A 25,093-nucleotide genomic window follows, 5' to 3' on the forward strand; every position below is an offset into this window, starting at 1 on the left:
TGCCATCTGAGAATCCTGTTATAGCATTTTTTGTATCACATTAAGCATTGTATACAATAAACTGGTCTCAAAGTGGCGATTACCAAAGCAGCAGATTGGACCAGGCTCCAAGTCTCACAGGTGGTCAAGGCCCCTGCAGTCACTGTCCCTACAAAGGTACCAAACCTTTATGCGGGGGAAAGCCAACAGAGAAAGCCACAGAGTTTGCTGTTTTGTGGCATGTCACAAAGTGCAAGCTCAACAAATCCATGTCAACTCTTTAACTGCTGTATTTCAAAGCCAAACGCCAAGCCAACACACATTCTTCCTTCTCCAGAAGAATTTTGCTTTTCCTGCTGGTGCCCCTTGGAGTCTCATCATCCTGTGGAGGTCAGGAGCCTTCTGCCTTCCATTTTTGGGGGGTAAACTTTCCCTACAATGCTGAATTCCCCATAAAATCCCCAATATAGACCTGATCTCATTTTTTTAAAAAAAGGAAAAAGCAAACTAAAAAAAAAACCCATTAAACAAAACTCCCATACTTTTCCAAAACTTTTCTTTCAATTTTTCACCATCACCTGAACTAGAACAGTAAAGGGCCACAGTATTGCAGGCCAGTTTTCATTACAGCATGTTTACGGAAAAGACAGAAATCTTAAAGGTCTTCTCCAAGCTGTATGATTGTATGGTTCTGTGCCTGGGGAGGTAAGAAATATAGAAAAAAGTAGGATATTAGGAAAAAAAAAATTACAGAAAGGTTTGTAAGTCATTGGAACAGGCTGCCCCGGGAAGCGGTGGCTGGAAGTGCTCAAAAACATGTGGGTATGGGTGAGGACAGGCTTTAACAATGAATATGGTGGTGCCACTGGGCCGACAGATGGATTTGATCCTAAAGGTCTTTTCCAACCTTAACAAGTCTGTGATGGTGTAAGTGAAAATGTTGTTTTCAGAAGCATTATGCATCACTTTCTGATTACATATCGTTGGAGGCATGGGATTAGAAAGGCAGCAGAAACTGAACAAACTCTGTGCACTGATAGCAGGCAAAGTGACTGGCTTGGATATCTTAACCAGAGTGTTTTGTCCTGAGAACAAAAAGTGCCATGATGGCTGCTGGGAATGTGGAGTGGGGGAGATGCTCCTTGCCCCTGATGCATGCCACAGGCATGCCTCACACAAATGCAAGGGAGCATCAGGGGAGTGATGCAGATTGCTTTGATGCAGCTTGCTTTGGGCAGGGAAATGGGCTCCTCACCTTCAGAAATATACCTACGAACACCAGAAATTGTTCACATATTGGTATAAAAAATTAAACAAAACAGAGACAAGCTGACAAGCCAGGGTACCTATGAGGTGCTGGTTCCAAGTAAAGAGACTCTGTCCGATGACACACAGAGCCTATTGCTGCTGGGTGCCCCCCTGTCATGATGGGCTTCAGCGATGGACCCTCTATGCAGAAAAGTCATCAAAGACAGCAGGCTTTAGTGAAACATTTCAGTTTTTATCAAAACATTTTCTATTGCAAAGACAGGTCCACCCAGGCACACTGGTGTTGTAATAGTCACTGTTCTGCTGCTAAAACTGCAGAAGACACCTGGGCACCACACAGGACATGGAGCATCACCACAAGCAAACAGCATCAGGCAACCAGAAGGGAACCCACCACCGGTATCACCTGCGCACCTCTTCCACCCCAGAAACTACTCCAGAGAGGTTCTTATGCCAGAGAGGTATTTGGGGTTATATTTTCAAAATTTCCTCTCCAGTCACAAGAACCAGAGAGGAACCACTTGAACAAAAACACAGACACGGGAGCTGTGCAGTCCACAAAATCATCCACTATTACCAAGCCTCCCTGTTTGACAGTGCCTGAAAGTCATTCATCAGGTACATAATCTGATGACAATTTCTTGTGTAACGTAATTTAATTCATTACTTAATCCTGTGTTGCAATTATTTGGAGAGTTCCTAATAACCAGTGAAATACTCCAAGCCTAACAGAGCATCTGACAAGTGCAGTTCTTATGCCTGGCTTCACACCATAGCTCCTATTCCAGGAAGGCACTCATCACCTCCAAGACCTCATTCTCCCTCAGCCCTTTGTGAGTGACTTGTCTGGACTGACACGGACCCGAGGTCAGCCCTGAGCCTGAAGGGGATTTTGCAGGAGAAACCCTTGCCTCTCCAATGTTGCCCTTGTTTCATTCAATTTTCAGGGTGAAAGGAGCAGAGCTGAAATCATGCCCCTACATGTTAATCTACTCTCTTAGCGCAGGAGCTCTCTCCTCTCAGGTTTTGGGGTTTGTTTGTTTGTTTGTTTGTAAAAATTTGCTGCAAAAAAAAATCTAAGCAGCCACTATTCATATAAGCAGAGAGGAATTTTGAATCAGTCCCTTTTGTCTGGAACTGGCTTAGCTCTACAATTGCTTTTTGTCATCATTCAGACACTGGTGTAGGTTGTTTTGTTCAACCCCATACTAAAAAAAAGGCAACCCAAAACTATGGAATTCTTCTGAAAACCTAGCCTATGCACTGAGCTAGGAAAACCTAGCCTATGCACTGAGCAATGGAATTCTTCTGAAAACCTAGCCTATGCACTGCATGCCAAACAACTCTCCATCTCACCCTATATCCTGAGTGAACCAGTGCTGCTCTTCCTCTAACACAGTTTTCATTGTAGCCACACCAAGGTTTTCCTTAAACACATCCTAACAACTGGAACGAATACAGTGGATGAGCAGCAAGGTAGTGCTATGATCCAGGCTGGAGGAAGTTTCAGAGATCCCTCAAAGCAGGGCCAGCTATGGAGGCAGGCCATGCAGCTCAGGGGTTCATCTAAGTGGGTCCTGAAAATCACCACAGAGACTGCCCAGCTTGGGAGGCTGCAGAGCCTCTGCTGTGTCAGTTCATGCCCTGTCTGCTGAGCTCCCACTGTGTACACCCATGAAGAGTTTGGCTCCTTCTGAGTTGTTTTAGCACACCAAGCTCTTCAAGAGAGCATACTCCCATCTTTGTTGATTATAAGGTGATTATAAGGACAAATTGATTGTGAGGTGATTATAAGGACAAATTTAGAAAAAGCTCACAGAATGACTGTAAAACAGCAGTGATTTCTAAAGTAAGATTGGAAAATGTACTTGAAACTTGTCAGAGCCTGTGGGATCCAGCCATTTACTGAGGTCTACACAGAGAAGCCTCGATCCATTCTTCAAATGCTGGTCCAAGCACTTCACCTTAAATATAATCTGAATGGGCCAGGGACTAGTTAAATCAACAGGCAAGTGTGTTCACTTCCAGAGTTGTCCTTCCTTCTCTTATGGGGCTAACATAAACATAAGGAGGTTGGTCAATTTTGACGTAACTGGCCAACTAGTGCTGTTACATGGCATTGTCTGATATTGGTGAACGACCTTGTTTATCTCTCTAAACTAAAAAAGAAAGAAATTCTTTATTACGAAACACACGATAAGCAAAGAGATGTAATCACTCAATGCCAGTTCCCAAATTTCAAAGAAATGTGAACACTTCTATCAAGATAACAAGCAGGGAAAGCTTTTCTTAGATTTCCTACCTCTCTATCACACTGAGAAGCCACAGAAAATCTCGTGGAGGAGATCACCTGCTGCCTTTGCAGGATGTTGTGTTCTGTGCAGCCTCACTAAGCCCTGGCTGTAAAGCTGGTGGAAGGTGCTGAAATGAAACTTGGTGTCTGGAAAAACATCCCCTTCCAGCCTTACCCAACAAGAATGGTGCTGTGGCTGCAATTTCCATTTTCCCAAAGTGTTGGGGGTTAGGACTTTTTCCTTTTGTTTCTTTCATGGAATTTTGTCCCAGCTATTGGTAAGAGAGAATAATGACTGGTTTTTAAGAGACAAAAGAAATGGGGGTGTAGTGGGGGAGAGTGTAGCTGGCTATTTTCTCACCTGGGGAAGGGGGGCAGGGGGAGTGTTTCTGTGGGAAGGGCAGAGATGTGAGATTTTGGCAGGGCATGGGGGACTGGGCTCAGCTCCTCTCACTCTCAACACTGCCTGGGGGAGAGGCCCTGGATTCTGTGGGGAGAATTCCCCACTACCACAGGGTTCCTTCTCCTACCGTGAGGGAAGCGCGGCTTGAAAGAGCACTGGGACCTCATCAACACCAACCTCCCTAAAGAAAAGATCCTCACCATTCACTCAATACCTCAGCGTAAAACCCCGGGACCCTGAGCCCTTCCCCCTTCCAGGGGGCCTCTCCCCGCCCTGCTGCTTCGCACCTGGTACACTTCATATGCTACTCTGGCATCTGCTCATCCCTGCCGCCCCAGCAGCCACTCCGAGGTTCCTGCTGCAGCCCTTTTCTCCGTCCAGCCCGCCGCCATTATCCCATGAGGGAGATGGGGCCGAGCTGGCGCCACAGCGCCCCCTGCAGGAGCGGGGGAATCACAGCACCCCCTGCCGGCCGTGCCCGGAACTGCACCGGAGGGGAAAGTGCCGAGAGAGGCTGGGGCTGGGGCTGGGAATGGGAATGGGAATGGGAATGGGAATGGGAATGGGAATGGGAATGGGAATGGGAATGGGAATGGGGCTGGGAATGGGAATGGGAATGGGGCTGGGAGTGGGAATGGGGCTGGGAGTGGGGCTGGGAATGGGAATGGGAATGGGAATGGGACTGGGAATGGGAATGGGAATGGGAATGGGGCTGGGAATGGGAATGGGAATGGGAGTGGGAATGGGTATGGGAATGGGAATGGGAATGGGAGTGGGAATGGGAATGGGAGTGGGAATGGGGCTGGGAATGGGAATGGGAATGGGAATGGGAATGGGAATGGGGCTGGGAATGGGAATGGGAATGGGGCTGGGAGTGGGAATGGGAATGGGAATGGGAATGGGAATGGGAATGGGAATGGGAATGGGAATGGGGCTGGGAGTGGGAATGGGAATGGGGCTGGGAATGGGAATGGGAATGGGAATGGGAATGGGAATGGGAATGGGAATGGGAGTGGGAACGGGAATGGGAATGGGGCTGAGAATGGGAATGGGAATGGGAATGGGAAGGGGGTTGGGAATGGGAATGGGGCTGGGAATGGGAATGGGAATGGGAATGGGAATGGGAATGGGAATGGGAATGGGAATGGGAATGGGGCTGGGAATGGGAATGGGAATGGGAATGGGAGTGGGAATGGGAGTGGGAATGGGAATGGGAATGGGGCTGGGAGCGGGAATGGGAATGGGAATGGGAATGGGAATGGGAATGGGAATGGGAATGGGAATGGGAATGGGAATGGGAGTGGGAACGGGAATGGGAATGGGACTGGGAGTGGGAATGGGAATGGGGCTGGGAATGGGAATGGGAATGGGAATGGGAATGGGAATGGGAATGGGAATGGGAATGGGAATGGGGCTGAGAATGGGAATGGGAATGGGAATGGAAGGGAGTTGGGAATGGGAATGGGTGGGAATGGGAATGGGAATGGAATGGAATGGAATGGGAATGGGAATGGAATGGGAATGGGGTGGGAATGGGAATGGGAATGGGAATGGGAGTGGGAATGGGAGTGGAATGGGAATGGAATGGGAATGGGAATGGGAGTGGGATGGGAATGGGAATGGGAATGGGAATGGGAATGGGAATGGGAAATGGGAATGGGAATGGGCTGGGAATGGAATGGGAATGGGAATGGGAATGGGAATGGGAATGGGAATGGAATGGGAGTGGGAACGGGAATGGAATGGGGCTGGGATGGGAATGGGAATGGGGCTGGGAATGGGAATGGGAATGGGAATGGGAATGGGAATGGGAATGGGAATGGGAATGGGAATGGGGCTGAGAATGGGAATGGGAATGGGAATGGGAATGGGAATGGGAATGGGGCTGGGAATGGGAATGGGAATGGGAATGGGAATGGGAATGGGAATGGGGCTGGGAATGGGAATGGGAATGGGAATGGGAATGGGAGTGGGAATGGGAGTGGGAATGGGAATGGGAATGGGAATGGGAGTGGGGCTGGGAATGGGAATGGGAATGGGAATGGGAATGGGAATGGGAATGGGAATGGGGCTGGGAATGGGAATGGGAATGGGAATGGGAATGGGAATGGGAATGGGAATGGGAGTGGGACTGGGAATGGGAGTGGGAGTGGGAATGGGGCTGGAAATGGGAATGGGAATGGGAATGGGGCTGGGAATGGGAATGGGAATGGGGCTGGGAATGGGAATGGGAATGGGAATGGGAATGGGTATGGGAGTGGGAATGGGAGTGGGAATGGGAGTGGGAATGGGAATGGGGCTGGGGCTGGGAGTGGGTGTAAGGTTCTGGGTCAGTGGGTCTGTGGCTCTGACTGGGACTGGTTCTCTGCTTCTGGCTGGGACTGGGTGCCTGGTTCTTTTCATTGTTGCTGCCAGGGCTGTTTGCTTGCCTTGTTATACACAGAAAAAGGACTGCTATTACTTTTCTCATATCTTTGCCTGAAAGCCCCTTAATTTCAAAGTTCTAATAATTTGGAGGGAAAGAGGTAATATTTTTTCCATTCTGTAGGAGATTTCTGCCTTCCTTGCAAACACCTGTCTTTCAAACCAAGACACCAGGCTCTCAGAAAAAGCTCTACTCCTCAGCAGCATCCTGGTCCCTGAGGAGCTTCCAGAGCAGGGGAGAGCTGGTCTGCCTTTACCAGCTGCTGACCATGTCAGTGTCACCCACACTCCCTCTGCACAAGCCTGTGCACAATGTGGGGAGCCTGCCATGGGGAGAAGACATCCCTCCACTCGTGCAGAGCAAAGAGAAAAGAGACAAGGACAAAGGAGTGTGGGAGCACAAGCCACAGCGAGGCTGGCCTTTCCTTTATCTTATGAATTTGTATTTTTACATGTAGTCATATTTGAGAGCAGTCAAGAGGAAAAAGGGGCATGTTTATAACCAGAAATACAATGCAATTCTCAGAGGAGCTGTCTACCTTGGTATTTTGGGATTCCTCCTCTTTGATGGGTCAAAGGGAGAAGGAGGTGACAAGGACTCCCCTGTGTAGGAAAAGAACTCAGACTTGCAACCCTGGAGACAGAGATAGTCCCCAGACAGAGTCATGTAAGTTGGGGGATGTAGCCCAGCAACCCCATTGCTCAGACTAAGAGAGAAGGATCATTTGCATCAGCTCCAGCCATCACTGAGGCTTCCCTAACACCATAACAGGCACTTTGAGAGATCCAGCCTTTCAAATTCACCCTGAAATCCCTGAAATGTGCGTGCTGTCACCCAGCTTGGTCTCATTGCACTGACCACCACCACAGCAGGGTGTGTGCAATGAAACCCCAGCTCTCTCCTCTACCAGAGCTTCTCTTCAGCATGGTCATGCTCCCAAAGTATTGCAGACTGCAGGAAATGCTCTCTGTCACCCTCTGGAAAAGTCTGCAGGAGAAATCCTGACCACAGGATGCCAACTACTTCTAGACAGAGTGGGAAAGTTGGTCACCACCTGTTCTGCTGGGAGAGTCCCTGGGAAGGGGCATTGGGCATTGAGCTGCAGGGGGGGAGAAAGGTATCCCTATCTCTGTGCCAGACAGGAGAGTGGGCAACCCCTGGATTACCCACCTGCCCTTCTTCCCACCTCTCTTGCTTACTCAAAGACCAGCCATTTCAATTCCAGGCCCCCTCAGACATCCTCAGCTACCCCTGGAAGCTGCAGGGTTGCTTTTCACAAGGGATGCAGGAAGACCTTTGCTGCATACACGGCTCCTGTCATGCTCCTTCCCCAGAAATTTCTTGGCCTCCACAGCCCCACTGTCACACAGAATACACAGGTGTCACACAACAGAATCTGCTGGGACTGTCACCACCCAACACAGCATGACATAGCAGGGTGGGACATGCACAGAAATCTCTGTGGCCTTTGGGAGCTCATGCACAAAGAAATGCTCACAAGGAAGGGCAAAGGAGTCGCTGTGCAAAGAGGAGGTACTGGCCAAAGGAGCTGTGCTTTCTGCTGCTATTTTAGAAGAAAAGCCTTTCCACTAAAAAAAAAAAAAAAAGGTGATTTTAGCAGGAAGAAACACTATGGCAGATTTCTTTCTCCTTTTCCAATCTAAACCAGAGCAGAGCCAAAGGAGAAGGTGGTGCATCCCTCTGCATCCCCAGCAGTGCAATGAAGGAACATAGGGCTCAGAGAAGACACTACAGCAGCACAGGTATTGCATGAAAGCATCTGAGACAGATGGTGGAGCTCTATCAGACACTTCTGCAGAATAACTTGATGATGCTGAGCTGGAGACAGCAGTTGACAGCATAGTGGTCAGGCTCAAAGTGCTTTGTGCATGGAGCAGCTCTAGGAAAAACCCCTCCTGCAAGGAGATGGGGGAAAGTGCCACTGTCATCTTCCCGAGGCTGCTGCTGTGTCACAGTGAAGCGCTCCATTTTACAGCTGACTACTGGCCCTCTCCTCTTCTACCTGTTTAGTTTTTACTATTATTGAAAGGTTCTACTGGACAAGAAAAACTATTGCCAGCCTGAGATTTCCTTCTGAGTAATCTTTAAAGGGCACAACTGGCTGGCAGAGAGGGCTGCAGTAGGTGGGGTACACTCCCACAGCACAGCCAGGCACTACCAGTGGGAGCACCTCGTTCCCACAGCACCCAAGCCCCTGACATGGCTTACCTCGGGGACAAGCAGCCAAGGCCAGCACTCAGGGAATCAACAACTGCAGCAAGGAGCCAGTTGCCACATCCTGGGCAGCAGCAGGAGCAGAGCTTTCTCCCGCAGCCCCTGCAGAGGGCAGGGGTCAGGGGTGCCTGTGCTCCCAGCTGCTGCCCCTCCGCGTCCTGCCTGCCTGGACCCCACGCCCTTTCCATTCGGGAGAGGTATTGATCTGCTGGCAGCAATGGGCTGGATAATTAGCCAGGAATTAGGGTTTCTATTACAGCCAGGAGGCTGCCCCAGCTGATTTATCACCTGAATAATTTACTGTGATTGAAAGGAAATTAAAATGAACTCCATTTGACAACTGCGCTTTTATGGGCTTTAGTGAAGACTCAAAAGCCAAATTAATAGCCTGGTGTTGTTTGATAGTCTACTGAGAGTAAATATGGGAAGGTTTTTTGCCTCCTGATGTGCTCTCCTAGGCTTGATTTTAGAGCTGGGATTTTCTTCCCCTCCCACCAGTAAGGCTGCAGCCTGGAACAATGAGATTTCAGTTGTAAAAGCCACAGAACCCCCCTTACTCCTCTCCCACCCACCCTCTCATCCTCTCTTATGTGGGTACAGAGGACCACAGGCTCAGCAGATTGAGGATGAGCAGTGCCTGCCAGCAGCCCCCGGCCCAGCCTGGCAGCACCGGCGGGCTGCCAGCAGGGTGGCCACAGGGAAGGGAGGGCACGGGGGCAACGCAGCCACCCACAGCACCATCCTGCATCCCACAGCCCCCATCATCACCATCCTGCATCCCACAGCCCCCACCAGCACCATCCTGCATCCCACAGCCCCCATCAGCACCATCCTGCATCCCACAGCCCCCACCAGCACCATCCTGCATCCCACAGCCCCCACCAGCACCATCCTGCATCCCACAGCCCCCATCAGCACCATCCTGCATCCCACAGCCACCCACAGCACCATCCTGCATCCCACAGCCCCCACCAGCACCACCCTGCATCCCACAGCCCCCATCAGCACCATCCTGCATCCCACAGCCCCCACCAGCACCATCCCGCATCCCACAGCCCCCACCAGCACCATCCTGCATCCCACAGCCCCCACCAGCACCTGGAGCCCCGCCACTCGGGCGGAGCTGGGGGTGCATCTCTCTCACCGTGGGCCAGGGGCTGACCCTGCAGCACCGTGTCCTCCTGCCCACGGCTGCCTGGGCTCCTGCACAGCGGGCACAGCACTGCTAGGCTCTGCTCCTCTCTTCTTTGCCTTCACTGTTTCTCAATTTTATATCTGGATACATTTATTGAGCGACCTATTATTGTTTCTTTTTCCTTTTTAACTTGTTTTTCATTCATCACACCATGTATTGCAGCCAGGTTAAGACTTGCCTTGGAATGCTCAAATCATTCCGGCAAGTGGCAGATTGAGAAAATATTTGGTTCCTCAAACTATTCATGAATGATTTTCATAAATTTCACTGTTTCTGGACAACATGAAGCTTTGGGAAGACACAAACAAATATTAGCTCTGCATTTCTCAATAAATGTGTCAGAGTATTTTCAGATGCTCAACGGCCTCGATCTACCCAAAGGCTTCCCAAGAAAAAACATATTTCTCAAGCTCTAGGGACCAGGACCAAGCATACAGTCCTGCAGTCACAGAATCATTGCATGGTTTGTACTGGGAGCAATCTTAAAGACCATCTCATTTCAACACCCCTGGCACAGGCAGGGACACCTTTTAGTAGATTAATTCCTTCCTTCTGCTTCTCCAGTAACTGCACTTTGGGAATGGGTCCTCTTAAATCAGAAATGCATTATACTTTCTGGCTTTACTAGAATTTTCCATTGTTCCCAAAGACCAAAGTCCAGTACTGTAAGGGGGATTGTATATCTCACTTCTTTTAGAAGTTGCATTCCAGCTGCTCCTAGCAAAAAAACCCCAAGATTCCTCTTTCAAAGCTGGAGTGCACTTAGGCAGAAGGCAAAACTTGAAGATTTTCAAAATAAGTTTATGCCTCTTTCTTGGTCAATTGAGAGAACTTCTTTGGTGCAATTCTCTCTGCACCACGTTTCAACTTCATGCAATTCTTCCACTTTTTCCAAATTGTAAGTAATTTTGGAGGGATTCCTTGGCGATCTAAATTCCATTAGTTACCCAAATTCCATCTGCTTATCTCCAGATCCACATTTATCTGCACTCTGTGTCATGAATACCTGTGTTATTATGTGTTTGCCAGGTACTGGTTTCTGTATGAGCACAGAATATCTACACTTTATCCAGAAATCAATCTGAGAACAGATATTCTGTTTAGTTCCAGCTTAAAGCAGTGGGAAAGCACCAGCACAGGCCTAGGGATTATTTGCTGTTAGCAGCAGGCAGTTATCTTTTTAGCTGGTGACCTACATAGTGTTAAATCTGGTCACATCACGTTATGCCTCATTATGGCCCTGATCTAAAGTTTATTGAAGTCAATAGAAATATTCCTCTTGGCTTCAATGAGTATTCGATTGGACCCATGTGTGAAACTGAAAGTACAAAAGAATCCATTTCTGTTGTGGACAGAAATCCAGCATGGATAATTCCTTTCTTTATTCTGAGAAAATTAACGCACTGTCTCTCCCATTGAGCCAATCCAGCTGTATATCCTTCACCCTGCATTTTTCACCTGTAGATGCATTAATCCCACTCTCACAGCCTCCACAAGCACACTGGGCTTGCCCCCTGCCTGCTTCCATGGGGCTTTCCTGCCCTTGTCCAGCCTCACAGACCTGAAGCCCCCAGGTCTCCCTGGCTTTCCTGGGTCTCGGTCTCCAAGAACATCTCCTGTCTTTGTCAGTGCTTTGACTGGAGAATTGCTTGAGTCAACAGTTCACAAAACAGATGGCACAGCCTTGGCCAGTCTGGGACACTTTCCCAAAGATGCTGTGGAGAGCTCCTCCATCCTTCTGGCTGGAATCACAGGAAGCCATTGGAGGATAATCACCCCCACAGTCACACAGAGGGGCTTGCTGAGTACAGGCAGTCCTTCCAGTTCCTCTAGGTCTTAATGGACAATAGGCACTGGAAAATTTCACCGCTCAATGTTGCAACTCTCTCAACTCACAGGATGAGTGCCAGTTCCAGCTAAAGGCTGAATGGTCACTGCAGTGACCATGAATAATGGGGGCTGCCTGCAGTAGAGGCCAGGCTGAAGTGTGCTGGTCTGACACAGGTGTAGGTGCAGAGCACAGTTCCAGGCCAGGCAGGCAGGTAAAAGCCACTCCTTTTGTCAGTTTGGTTTGTTCCCAGGCAATCTGGGCGCTGGCAGCACCAACCTCCTTCCCTGCCCTGCAGAGCCAAGACCCTGGGGAGCAGCAGGGCCCGTCACACACAGAGCACAGAGGGAATGGAGCTGCTGGGAAGGCTCTCCTTTCCCAAGGCTGGGAATTGCAAGGTCTGGCATGGCACGGCTGCAGGCACTGTCCCTGCAGATGGACGAGACCCACGGAGCTGGTGCCCAGCAGCCACGTACAGAATGGAGTATGGCACTGGTGTGGCAGACATACACACACCTAACCCTAACCCTAACCCTAACCCTGCCCAGAAACAAGGGAAATCAGCTTTCTGGGAACTTTTGCAGCCTGTGCAAAGTAATAATGGGCTGTTTGCAAAAAATGAGTACAGAAGGGCAGAAACATGAGAGAAAGGCCTTCATTCTTGTGAATTCCCTTAACAGAAGAATTCATTTTTATAGCAGGGCTCTGTCAGGGGGAGGTGGGCCAGAGTGCTCCTCAGTACTCTATGCCATGGTTCCCACAACATATACACATGAAAGGACTTGATGCTGTTTGCACAGACACCCCTCAGCCCCTGGCTTCCTCTGCCACAGAAACTGGATGTTTTTCATGCCCCACACAGGCAGGGAACACATCTGTGCTGCAGAGCACACAGGTACACGTGCCCAGCTGCACCACTGGGTGTTGGGCTGCAAAACAAGGCAAGGAACAACTGAGGCCTTACTTCTACCCCTTGATGCACAACATCTGACAGTCTTTAATGGCAGGAGCCCGCAGGGGGACCCCTGCCTTGCCCAGCACACACAGCCATCACTGTCTCTCTCAAAGGACTGTCTGATGCTTTATTCCCTGCCACTGTCCGGTGGTTGCCTTCTCTCCCAACACAGTTTGAGCCTTTCCCCAAATACAAGTATCCATTCCTCATCAGTCTCTCCCCAGATACCACAATCTACAGCAGATGTGAAAGTTAGTGATTATTGTCACCAGTACAGCACAGATTTGCAGATTCACAGAATATTCTGAGTTGCAGGGACCCACAAGGATCATTGGGTCCAACTCTTAAGGAATTGAGCCCACAATCTTGGTGTTATTAGCATCATGGTCTACCGTGCCATAAGCTGACAAACAACTCAAGAGGCCCCGTTTTATGCAGGTTAACTGAGGGAAACATCCATATGGGAAATTGAAGGAAGTGCATTGGAAGCACTCCAAGCAAAGGGTTACACCTTGGTGAGCAATTGCTCCCACACAGCCCATCAGCCCCTCTACCTACATGAAGGGCAATGGACCCAAAAAGGTAAGGAAAAATTTTGTGCAGGAAAAGCACCAGGAGGACTTTGGACAGCAATCTGGGAACCAAGCCTGAGGAGGCTGCAAATACTGTGCTGTGCAGGAGGGACTTCTTTCCCCCTGCCATTGCCAAGGGCCTGCCACCAGCACACAAGGGAGGAGGAAGACTTAGAGGGGAGCCACAAAACAGGAAGGAAAAGGGATCTACAGTGTCTGTAGAGTAACAATTATTCCAATGAAATGTCTGGGGTCCTCCCCAAGTTAATAGTACTGGCACATCAGTCAGTTCTGTGCCAAAGCAAAATTAGTGGTGCTCACTGGCTGCTGCTGGATCAAATTTCTAATAAAATGGATAAACAGTGGGTCAGCAGCTCACACCTGTCTTTTTCCCACATCCTCTCTCCATGGGAAGGATTATCTTTTCCATACTTTCCTCTACAGAAAGAGCTTAAAGCCCCATACATCCACCACTGACCTAGCTCCTAAAACACCGCTCTGGGGTCCAGCAGCACTTTGGACAGACAAATGTCACCGCCAGGTCTTGCTTTACTACAGCAATCTAATCCAGGGACAGCTCTGGTTTTTCAAGGCATGTCATTAATTCCTCATCAGTATTTGATTTCTCATTGATTTCTTTGGCCTTACTAATCGATGCAGACAGCTTCTCCTCTTTGGCTGAGCATCATGACAGCTTTGCTTGACTCACCAAGGAGGTGAGACAAGGCTGTAAGGACTGGGGCTCACACAGCATCTCTGTGAACCGCAGCAAGTCACACAGATCACATCTGGTCATGCAGAAATTACCCTTCACATGCCATCAAAAACCAGAAGCTGACCCCAAATAGCCACAAGCCCTTAACCACGGTCCAGCCTTCTAAAAGCAAAGACCATATTCCAAGAAATATGGAAACAAACAACCAAAAATTTCTTTTGAAATTACATGTAAAAATGCCAGGCAACATGGTTCCGCAAAGTACATTTTGGACCTCATAATGCCAGATTTCTCAGCACTTACTTGACTTCTCAGAGCATGTCCTGTTCATCACAGGAACATCAGCATATCTCCTATTTTAATAATCTAGCTCCTTAGAGCCATTCCAGTCACAACTCCTTATGTGGCCCTGGGAGATTGTTTCTCCATCAAGAGCAAATACAAATATCCCATATTTGATAACTGGGATAACACTTCAGCAATATCCTTATTCAAATCTCCCATTCTTCCTATAAAACCAGTTAAAGTTTATCTCTGAACAAATGTTCACTGACTGCTGGACTGTCTCCCATGAGCTACTAAGAGGCTCCAGACCAGAAAAACAAATCAAAAGCCCCCTCCCATCACTGCTCCTTTTGGAGAGACTGCTTTGGCCCATAAAGTTGTGCAGGAACAGATCTAACAAGTCACAGCTGCGAGGTGACCAGTGCTGAAAAGGCTGGCCATAGCCTTGGGCAGGGAGCCTGCCCTGGCCAGCATCCCCTGCTGGGGTGGGAAAACCACCCCCAGTGGCACGTGAAGGCCCCTTCCCCTCCGGAGACAGGCATGGTCTGAGCCCCACCTCCTTCCAGCCTCGGGTCTGCAGAGTTCCACAGCACACACAGAGCAGGGAAAACACAGACACAGCAGAAGATGGTGAAAAGCAAATGTCTCTATGAATGAAATAAAAAATGACAGATGAGCTTAAAGGCATGAGGAATTCCTACTCTACCATAGCACTTTCAGCACAAGTAAGTAATTTAAAAAAAAAACCAACGCACATTCCTTAGCTGAAGCCACAATGGTAGGAGGCAGCCGTGAGAGCATCTCCAATGGCCCTCAAATGTACTGATTCTTCCAAGGAGAATCAGTGTTAGAAAAGTCCATCCACCTTGCTAAAAAGCATGTCTGATATTAAGAACACTGAAGATTAATGGCTGAATACATCATTAAGTAGCAAGCTAGACCAATATCAGTGCTGACAGCAATATATTAATTTCTACCTCCTTCTCAGCAGCTAAATTAAATACTGCCACCTAAGAAGAAGAACACAGAGAGACATAGCTAATCAGTTTTTTCATGTGCTTCCATACTATGCCTGCAAAAATGGAATTTTCCCAAAATATCAGTGCCAAGTCCTTCTCAAACACACTGTAGATCCATTCAGTGTAGATCCACACTCCTCCTGGGAGTTCTCAGCTTTTAACCCCGCTGTGTTCTCAGACACGTATCCATGTTCTCAGTGGCCACACCGGGTGCCAATATTCAAATCTGAGCACAGCATCCCAAAAAACTCACTTCCTCTCAAACCAGGACAACATACGAATCAGGTGTTGCAGCAAATGGCCTGTTACATGTCTAAATAAGCCATTTATGGATACAAAAATCTGAGCTGTATCCACAATCATGCTCACTGTGAACCAAAATTAGGCACTGAGCTTTGCAAGTCTTCTCCTTGTTGGCAAGTCTTCTCCTGCACTGCCTGCTTTTGATCTAACAAAAAACATGAGAAGCTATAGTGCTCTTTAAAGATTCCTTTGATGCCACTGGTCCAGATCAGGTGTCATTTCATAACCAAACACTTGTTGATGTTTGCACAATGAGTGTTTACCTTAATTTTCTAATAGGCTGTAATAGCTAACATGGACCTGGCTGAAATGAGCTGGACAAGACGTGTCTCCATATTTGTCAACTGAAACTGAAAAGCCTTTGGTCACGTACACCAAACAGATCTCTGCCAGTGGAGAGCATGTCAGGAAAACAGGAAATATTGGCAATGGTACCTGCTCTGGTTTGATGGGCTCAGTTGTTGTGAAAATGTCAGAATAATGCTGTCTCTCAAAGACACGATCCAACACTTCTAGCTGCTGCTGGGTGAAAAGGTCTCCTCGCATCTGCTTCCGAAGAAAATCTCTGCTTGGCAGAGAATGGCCATTTGGTACTGGAGATTCCTGAATACCTTTCAAAGAGGAGAGAGAAGAGGAAAAATTAGTAGTGTCATGATGTGACCTGCAGCAGAGTGTCTTATTTTATCCCTTGAGCAGATGTGGGTACCAGTATGGTGAAGTCATGAAGACTTTTTGAGAGGTTACAGTTTGCTGGAAAACACACTCTACAGTCTTGCATTACAGGCAACCCTTAACCCATCAACAACTTCACATTATTTAAAGTCAGGATGCAGGATAACAATCCCATTTTTCCTGCTTCACCTTTACTGTGCCACCTGGAAGCTGTCTGGTTGACGGTCTGTATGCAAGAGAACACACAGGATAAGTAAGGATAAGCCTGATGATGACAGTCCCAGTCAGCTTGGGTCAGCTCCTGCAGAATGCTTTGTCCAGTCACCACCCACACACTCTGTCCCCCTCCTGTGCTGCCTGCAAGTCCTGCCCTGCTCCATCCCACGCTGAGCTCTGAGCTCTGGCACAGACCCTCTGTGAAGCTCTGTCAGCAGCACGACCCAGTCTGTGCTGTACCAAGGTGGGGAGTCCCTGGGCTGAGTTACCCAGCACTGCCCAGCCCAAGATGCCCACCTGACCCTCCAATTCGTTTTGTATTTCTCCACTTACTGGCAGGACTCAAACCTGGGCTCCAAAGCACACTTTCCTCCTTCCCTTTGGCAGAGATTTTTAGCAGGAGTCAAAAGTGACTGACCATGGCTGAAAAGCCATGAGACAAGCTTGAAAAATGTTTTATTGGCAGTTTGAAAAGACTCTTGCAACACATGGACCTGTTTCAATTTGCTTTTTGCAGATTCACAGTGGTTTCCTACTTTTCCTTCACCTGTCAGTGCAGAAATATGTATTTTATGCACAGAAAACTGAGATCTGCAGTATTCCCAGGACTCCAGGAGGTGGAACTCCAAGAACAACAGTAAATATCAGATTCTTCTCCAGATGGCAACATTGAACTAGACAGAGGGAGGAAATGTTTTAAAAATAGCATCTAGCTGCCAGAGTAGTTCTGAGGAGCAGAATTTAAATGCATCCTTAACAGCAAGATTTCCATGAGTGCTGCAGTTTCTTGCAGTCCAAGAAGTCTGCAGAGGAATAACATCACCTAGACCTCCTCTGGCAGATTCTGCATCAAGTTATTTTATTGTAAGTACAGAGGAGATCTGATGGAGGCAATCTGCACAAAACCAGCCCATTGCTGTAGGCATCAGTTGTGACCACAAGCACGTGCTGGCCATCAGTAATACAAGGGGTGCTTGGTGGACAAGATTTTTTACAAAGCACTATTGATTTAAGATCATCCTTCAGCATAGATGGATTTTGCAGGAAATGCTGTCTATCCAGAAAACAAGGCTTCTCTAAGGCAGACTGGGGGACCAACACAGGGAAATACCTCTTTCAACCTCAGTTGCTAATGCTGAATTTAAGCTGAACTCTCCTTATACTGAACAGACCTTTGATGTTAGCAGTTAAAGCTGGAAACTCCCTTCTCAATTTGAGCTCAGCAATTTCAGTGACAACAACATTATATATACCCTTCTTAGAGAAAGTAATGCAATTTTACAAGGGTAGATTATGGCTCTTGTGTAGTGGAAGGATCAGTTTATTCCACACAGGAAGGGAAACAAACACCTGAAGGTCTGTGGTCTGAGTGGGATGTCCAGGTGTGAGAAGGTACAGAGGGATACAAGAAAGCAGTGTATTTTTCTTTTTTTTCCTTTCTTTTTCTTTTCTTTTTTTCTTTTTTTTTTCTTACTATTCTAAATCAAATAGTATCTAATAGACCCTGTGCTGAGTTTAGTCAACCATGGCTTATGGAATTAAAATTCTGTTTGGTAGCTGTATGGAATCGTGGGGCCAGGGAGACCCTGTCTCTTGAGCATGGAAATGCTGGCTTTAAATTTCAGGTTAAACTGCTATTCACAGTTTGGCATCAAAGTTAAAGCTTTATGCAGATTTGGGATAAAGGGGATGATAAAAGGGACTGAAATTATACAAGAATCATGACCTGAAAAGGATTCTTAGAGATGCCAGTACAGTCTGTGCAGTTTGTGCATCCAGAGACTGGAGGTAGAATGAGATCCCCTCGTGTTTGAAAATGGAGCAGTAGTCCCTCCTTCCACCACCAGCACTTTTATGATGGAGAGCAGCTCCAGGTTTTTGGGAGTGAGCACCTTGGAGAAGGAAGGAAATCCTGGGCAGCAGCCTCAGCCAGAGACAGGCACAGGGACAGTGCTGGGAAGGGTCTCCCAGCCCAGACACCAGAGTGTGAGGACTAGCAAGAAAGGCTCCCTCATGTGCCCATGCCATCACATCCCTGCAGCCAGCCCAGCTGCCCTTTCTCCAGGGGCCACTGGGGCAGGGAGGACCCCCAGGCACTGCCACCAAAGCACAAGGAAGAGGAGGGTATTTGTCTCTGCAAAGAAAGTATGAATTCATGTGGAGATGGCAGTGGGGCTCTGCAGGGCTTTGGTCTCAAAGTCAGCACTTGGTAAGTTGCTGGAAGCACCACATCTGCTGCCAGCCCATGCCATTTGCACATCCCTGTCTGCCAGCAGCTCCTGAGGACCCGAGATGGGATCAGGGCAGTCAGGCTGTCCTGGAGTGAGGAATAATGCACGGAGCACTTGTGCCAGGGAGGGGCTGGGCAGGGGCTGGGCAGGACTGGGAGCCCTGAGGTGGCTGACGCTGCACAAAAAGAGCCACCCAAGCCTCCCTCACTGTCCCTGTCACCTCCTCTCCAGGTCCTGTGAGCAAAGGAAGAGCTTGAACTTTTGCACGGTGGGATTTGCAGCAGATTCAGACTAACTGCCGGTACGTTCTGGATTCCACTGCAGAACTAAAGGACTTCCTGCGCCCTGCATACGACAGACAGGAGTTCCTGGAGGTCTTCAGGATGGGTTTGGCTGTTAGGCATTATATCATTTTGCCGTTAACATTATACATTGTTTAACTAGAATATCTTTGAGAATTAAAATACTGTTGGAAGGCTTTAAACAATTTTAATTATAAATAGGCTCCAGGGAGTGATAAAAACATTTTTCATGTAATCAGTGCATGCACACAGGGTTGCATTCACATGTTTTATTGACAATAGCACTACATGTACCCCTTCCTATTCTATTCTGCAGAACAGTTAGTTCCCAGTTCAATGGCATCTTTCCAGAAATTTGAGTGAAGAGCACAGATTTACACTCTCCTTAGTACAAAAGATCACATTCCTCCCAAACAAACATTTCATCCGTTATCTCTGTATGACTGTGCATATGGGACAAGATGATGCCATTAGCCCACAATTCCTGAACTCCTTCTGCTGAAATGCATCGAGATGTAATGCACTGAGAGCTGCCACAGGGAGAGCCTGCACGTGCTGCCCCTCCAGCACCAGGGCTGCAGCACATGCCATGCCTGTTCAAACAGCCTCCCCACCCTCTGGCATCCCACCCAGCTGAGAGCACCCACTCAGCCTCCCACAGCTGCACACAGCCTGGAGAGCAATCCCCCCTGCCACCTGCAGCTGGAAGCCTTGTCATGCTGGGGACAGGTCTGCACCACGGCCTCCCTGGCTCCAAACTCACTGACAGGCATTTTCTGGCAGGGAAAATGCAATCCTTTCCCACTCTGAAACGCATGGACACCTTCTGTTCACACCTTGCCCAGGAAAACTGACCTGTGGTTTCACAACAAAAGCCAGACATGCTCCCAAAGCAACTGGCCTGCCTGGGACATAATCTAGGTGTTAAACACAAGCAAAGATCTTCTGTGGCTAGCCAAAGTCTGAACAACCCACCACAAGTCTGGGAAGAGTTAGCCACAGAAGACATCTGCCTTTGAGAAGAGATGCCATCCACAGCCTTGCTGACAAAAGACTGCCCAAGTGATGTGAAAGGCACCCAGAAAAAATGGAACCACTGCATGGTTTGGGCTGGAAAGGACCTTACACACCATCCAGTTCCAGTCAGCTGCCATGGGCAGGGATGCCTTCCACAATTCAGGCTGCCTCAAGTCCTGTCTGACCTGTCCTTGGACACTGCAGCTCATACATCTCTGTTAATTAAGAGCAAGTTATTTTCTGTGGACCTAAGCAAATAGCAAGATCAGTTTGAAGGATTTGATAAATTGAGATCTCACTTTCCTGTGCATTTCTGTGGTTAGATACTCATCCATGACATGCTTTCTGAACAGCAGGAGAATATTTTAAATTGCTAAATACGAGGAAACCAGAATTTTACCAACCCTAACCAGACAAGTCATTTGATTTAAAATACTATTTCTGAGACTGCAGACCAAGATAAGAACAAAAGATGCTATCTTCACAAAATACTAAAGCATATTTAAAAGCCTTAATGCTTAGTATGAAAACAAGGCAAAATATAGAAAGACCAGCGAAAAGCACTGAAATATGGAAATGGTTCAGCTCCACCTTTTTTTACACTGATAAGGACGTCAGTGCAACTTCAGATAGTGATAGGACAAAGGGGAATGGTTTTAAACTGAAAAAAGAGAGATTTAGATTAGATGTTAGGAAGGAATTGTTCCCTGGCAGGGTGGGCAGGCCCTGGCACAGGGTGCCCAGAGCAGCTGGGGCTGCCCCTGGATCCCTGGCAGTGCCCAAGGCCAGGCTGCACACTGGGGCTGGAACAGCCTGGGATGGTGGGAGGTGTCCCTGCCATGGCAGGAGGGTGGAACACGGTGGACTTAAAGTTCCATTCCAACACAAAGTGCTTTATGATTCTTTGAATCTGTTTAAATACTGTATTACAGTATGGGACAGACCTTGCCCTGGTGCAGTTCCACTCGAGAGTGTCAGCAAGGTGACAGCAGCTGAGAAACAGATGCCAACCAGAAACCCAGCTGGACTAACATTTCCAATGCTATTAACCATAAAGGTGTGCCATGAGGTGTGCACCTCCGTGGTGGATTCATCTGATGCAGTGCTCTTCCGAGGATAAAAGGAATCTCCTGGTTTCAGATTTTCAGGTTGTTTGCCTTCTTTTTTTGAGCAACACGCTTACACAGGGTGAATTAAGGAAATACATAGCTAGTGCCATGAACAGCCTACATTCATAAAGGACGTGATTTCTGCCTCTAATTTGTACTGTCCAACTTCATTACCTGTTATCATACCTAATTACTCCACCTTATAGGGAAATGCAGGCTAATTAGGGAGGATGTTATTCACCACATTCAAAACATTATGAAGCAAATGAAATATTACCAGGAGGCAAAAAGGTGATTTGTTTTCTTGTAGCATGCCTGTAAATTAGTCCAGAGAAGATAAAGACTGTGTTTAATTACCACATGGAAGGTTTTGTTTAAAACGTAAGCTGAATTTTCGCACCACCTTCTCAGGATTGTACACATTTGGATTGTATACATAAGAGCTGCCTTAGAACGCTCTTCCCAGGACCACATATGTGAAGAGAGATCTTTGTATTTACACTATTCAGATTTGCTAAACCCTGTTATTTCTTTTTTCTGAAGGGCAATATCACTAAAAGGGGTCTTTATATTTTGAAGTGTATATAGTTGATCGCTGTGCAAATATTTTTAGAGAAATCACTGTATTTCACAAAGGTAGGTATGAGTTTTATCATAGATCAAAGTGAGACAGAAGGGGAAAAAATGATAAATCATCAGAGATCCAAAAATACTTTTCATTTGGAGAAGATATCAGGCCATTTCGGTGGCACTGATAGAGTCTCTGCTCTGTCTCCATTACCACTGAAGGCAGCCGGAGTCAGGAGCTGACTACGCTAGATTATATTCCCTATAAGATGGTCACCAATATATATATATCTGATCTTCAACCTCTATTGATTGACCAATTTCACAAGCAAAGACTGGTGAAATGAAGCTGAAATGAACATCATGCTTTAACTCATTGAACCCATCAGGCCTGAGTTAATCTCACTGCCCACTGTCTCTGATAGAATTCAATTGATCAATCATGTTTCGGTGATAGTACCATTTCAGTGGCTTATTGCTTCTTCATTTCAAGCCTTGACCTGTTAGATATACTTGGATCAGCTCAGCTCCTTCTGGAGACACAGAGACCCACATCTGCCAGCAGCAGTGCATTGTCCTGCCTTCAAGCATGGGAAAACTCAGGGGAAGCACTGGTGAACACTCTCACTTTCCCGTTCTGTTTTTACAGGTATTCTACCCATTCTGCAGTCAGGATTTGTGAGGACACGAGGAATCTGAATGGCCCAAGCCCACTGCACGCTTGTCAGTGCTTGGACAAGCAAGGGCAGCGCCAGTTTGGGGCCATCTGGCTCCAGTCAAAGGTGGTGCACACCACCAGTACACAGGCAAGCTGCCCCAGAGCAATCCCAGCTGAGCACTGCCAGCACCCTAGCACACCCCAGAAGCACAGGGCTGGTCAGAGTTCACCATGCCTGTGGCTGGCACTGGATGGCAAGTGGTCTTCAGGGGTGTTTCATCTGCCATGTAAATGCACAGCCTGAGTGCACCTCGTTTGTCACTAGCCTGGCCTCCCTCCTGCCCTGTGCTCCTGCACAGTCCCCTGCACTGCTGGAGACAGGGGCCATTGGGATTCTGCTGCACCTTCTCCCAGCTGCCCTTACTCCAGCCAGCAGAAGCTGGAGGGCCCCTGGCTCTCCCCAAGTTGCCTTCACCCCATGCACAGCCTTGCAGGCCAGGCTGCGTCTCTGCAGCTCCCAGAGGTGAGCCCTTCCAGCAGCACCCATCTGCACGGCAGAGCCCGTCCAGCCAGTGCCTGCACATCCAGCTCCAGGCTTGCACTGGCTCTGGGGACTGGAAGAAGCAGGACAAAAGGAGCTGTGCCGTGTCACTGGCCTGTCAGTGCTGCTCTTCCTAAAATGCTCAGCAGCACAGCGAGTCGCACTTTCATCACCAGACACTTCTGGTCCTTCACTGGTGAGTGATGCAGCTCTTCTCCACCAAGAGAACATTTGTCTCTTTTCTGTAAGGCAGCTGAAGGTCCTCCCTCACGTACAAGGTGGAGTCGGGCTGTATACCCACCAGACATACGAGCTGGAGCTGTGCCACCCACAGCACTGCTGCAAATCTGCACAGCAAAGCTGGTTATGAGACTCACCAACAAAGTGGGTTTTATCTCTTGAACAGATTCCCCATGAGATCACAGTTGTCCTCCTCCTACAGTTATTTTAATCCCACTGTAGCCATATATGGAAAAGCTTTTATGTATCTCCTAGGAAAAACCTGCAATCTCCACCATCCCACATTCCACAAAGATATGGTGGGACCTCACACCTCAGCAGCCCTGAAGCTTGTGAATCTGACAGCGCATACATCTGAGCAAACATTTGTGCAAATAGTGCCACTGAGTGGAGCTGGACTGCTTGTGCACCTGCCCAGACTTCCATCAGGATGGACTCTGCTCATGCCACAAGCCGTGCACATACAGGACACAGCCCTGCACCCTGCACGTTTGCACCTGGGGGCAAACAGTGCCCCTGAGCTGGGGGACCTCCCACAGGTCAGAGCATCTGACAGCAGGCCAGGGTTTGTTCTGCTGCCCAGCAGCTCCAGCCAGGAGCTTTGCTGGGTGGTGGAGGAGAGCCAGTTGGACTGTCCCCTGCACTGCGGTAGGACCCCAGCACAGCTGGCTGAGCAGATGTGCCCACCCCCGTGGGGATCCAGGCACACAGTCATCAGCAATCTGTGGAGCAGCATGGGCTGCTGTCCTGGCCATCCCCAGCCTGGCAGCTCAGCCTCCATGCAGCATCCTCAGGGAACCACTGGGATGCCCATGGGCACCAGCCCCGCCATGTGACAGAGTCTACCTGAGAACAGTGGCTGGAGGCACTGATGGAACCACTGGAAGTTTTGTGACTGCTCTTCTGCCACTGTTTTATATTTAAACAACAGAAAAGTTATGTCAGAGATAGCCCCCTGCGTGGTGGGGAATTTAGAAGTGCAGAGATGAGGCTGATGAGGGTTGAGATGAGGAAGAGGCTGAGAAGAGCAGAGCAGACACCCCAAGGCGGGCACGGAGAGTGGGAACGTGCATCCCACCACGGCTCCTGGGCCACAGGAGGCTGTGGGCACCTGGAAAAGCCTCCGGGCTCAGGCACCCTTGGCCAGCTGCAGTGTGATGTGGAAACATGCTTGTATTTGTATGATTTCTGTAGTAACTAAGGTGAGCTGTAACTCCAGTAATTATACACAAAATGCCCTGACAAGTTCCTTAAAATGATTATGTGAAACTATTTTCCTAATCCCTTTTTGTAAGCTGTGTTCAGCTTTAGAGACGTGCACTTTATATCATGTACTCCCAGCTCAAAGGGCATTTTTAAAAGGTTGTTAAAAGCTTATTGAAGCAGTTTTAATATCGTTTATAGCTACTTCCATACCATGTCATAGCACATATTTTTGTCATTTCTTTCAAAACCACAATTTCTTTGTGTGCCTGAGTGACAAGGACTAATGCAGGTTGCGGATGAAACTGTGCTCTATGTAGGTCTGGAAATGCTAAAATGGCCTCTCCTTTCAAATGAGCAGGAGAGGATTTACAGCTCTGAAAAATACTAGGAGACAGAAATTTGACAGCCAGAGGAAAAGTGGTGGTAGGACAGGCAGCCCAATGGGGTCTGCACAAAAGTGACCAGCTCTGGAGCTCTGCTGCAACTCAGCAAGCTCTGCTGGAGGTGAGAAGCCTTCAAGCAAGGCAAACCTCCTAAGAAATGCAGAGGACTCCCAAACAGCAATGCTACTCCTCCTAAAATGCAAACTCCTAGCAGAAAACTGAAGCTGTACCACCAAGATATGATGAGGCTGGATTTACTAAAAGCAAAAGAGAGAAGAAGCCCATGGAGGATGCAGCTTGCTCTACCAGCAGCAGTGCTCTGCACTGTCTCACAAACGAGGGGTGTCCTTGCACGTTTCTTGTGCAATTATCCACAAAGACCACTAATAAAGAGTTGTTAACACCTGCAGGCTTTTCTTGCACATAAATGAGCTATCACATGATTTTACAAAATCACAGACAGGGGTCTCAAGCC

The 25,093-nt window shown here is 48.2% G+C and overlaps 1 protein-coding gene across 1 annotated transcript in view; it reads right to left on the bottom strand.

The window, feature by feature from the left end:
* PAX5 (paired box 5) overlaps positions 1-25,093 on the bottom strand; it is a 128,175-nt gene that overhangs the window by 72,348 nt on the left and 30,734 nt on the right. Inside the window, exon 5 of the mRNA XM_050987256.1 lies at positions 15,912-16,087. Within this exon, the coding sequence (XP_050843213.1) occupies positions 15,912-16,087 (176 nt within the window). The remainder of the gene's footprint in view (positions 1-15,911; positions 16,088-25,093) is intronic.

This window comes from Serinus canaria, chromosome Z, assembly GCF_022539315.1.
Source record: "Serinus canaria isolate serCan28SL12 chromosome Z, serCan2020, whole genome shotgun sequence".
NCBI classification, from domain to species: domain Eukaryota; kingdom Metazoa; phylum Chordata; class Aves; order Passeriformes; family Fringillidae; genus Serinus; species Serinus canaria.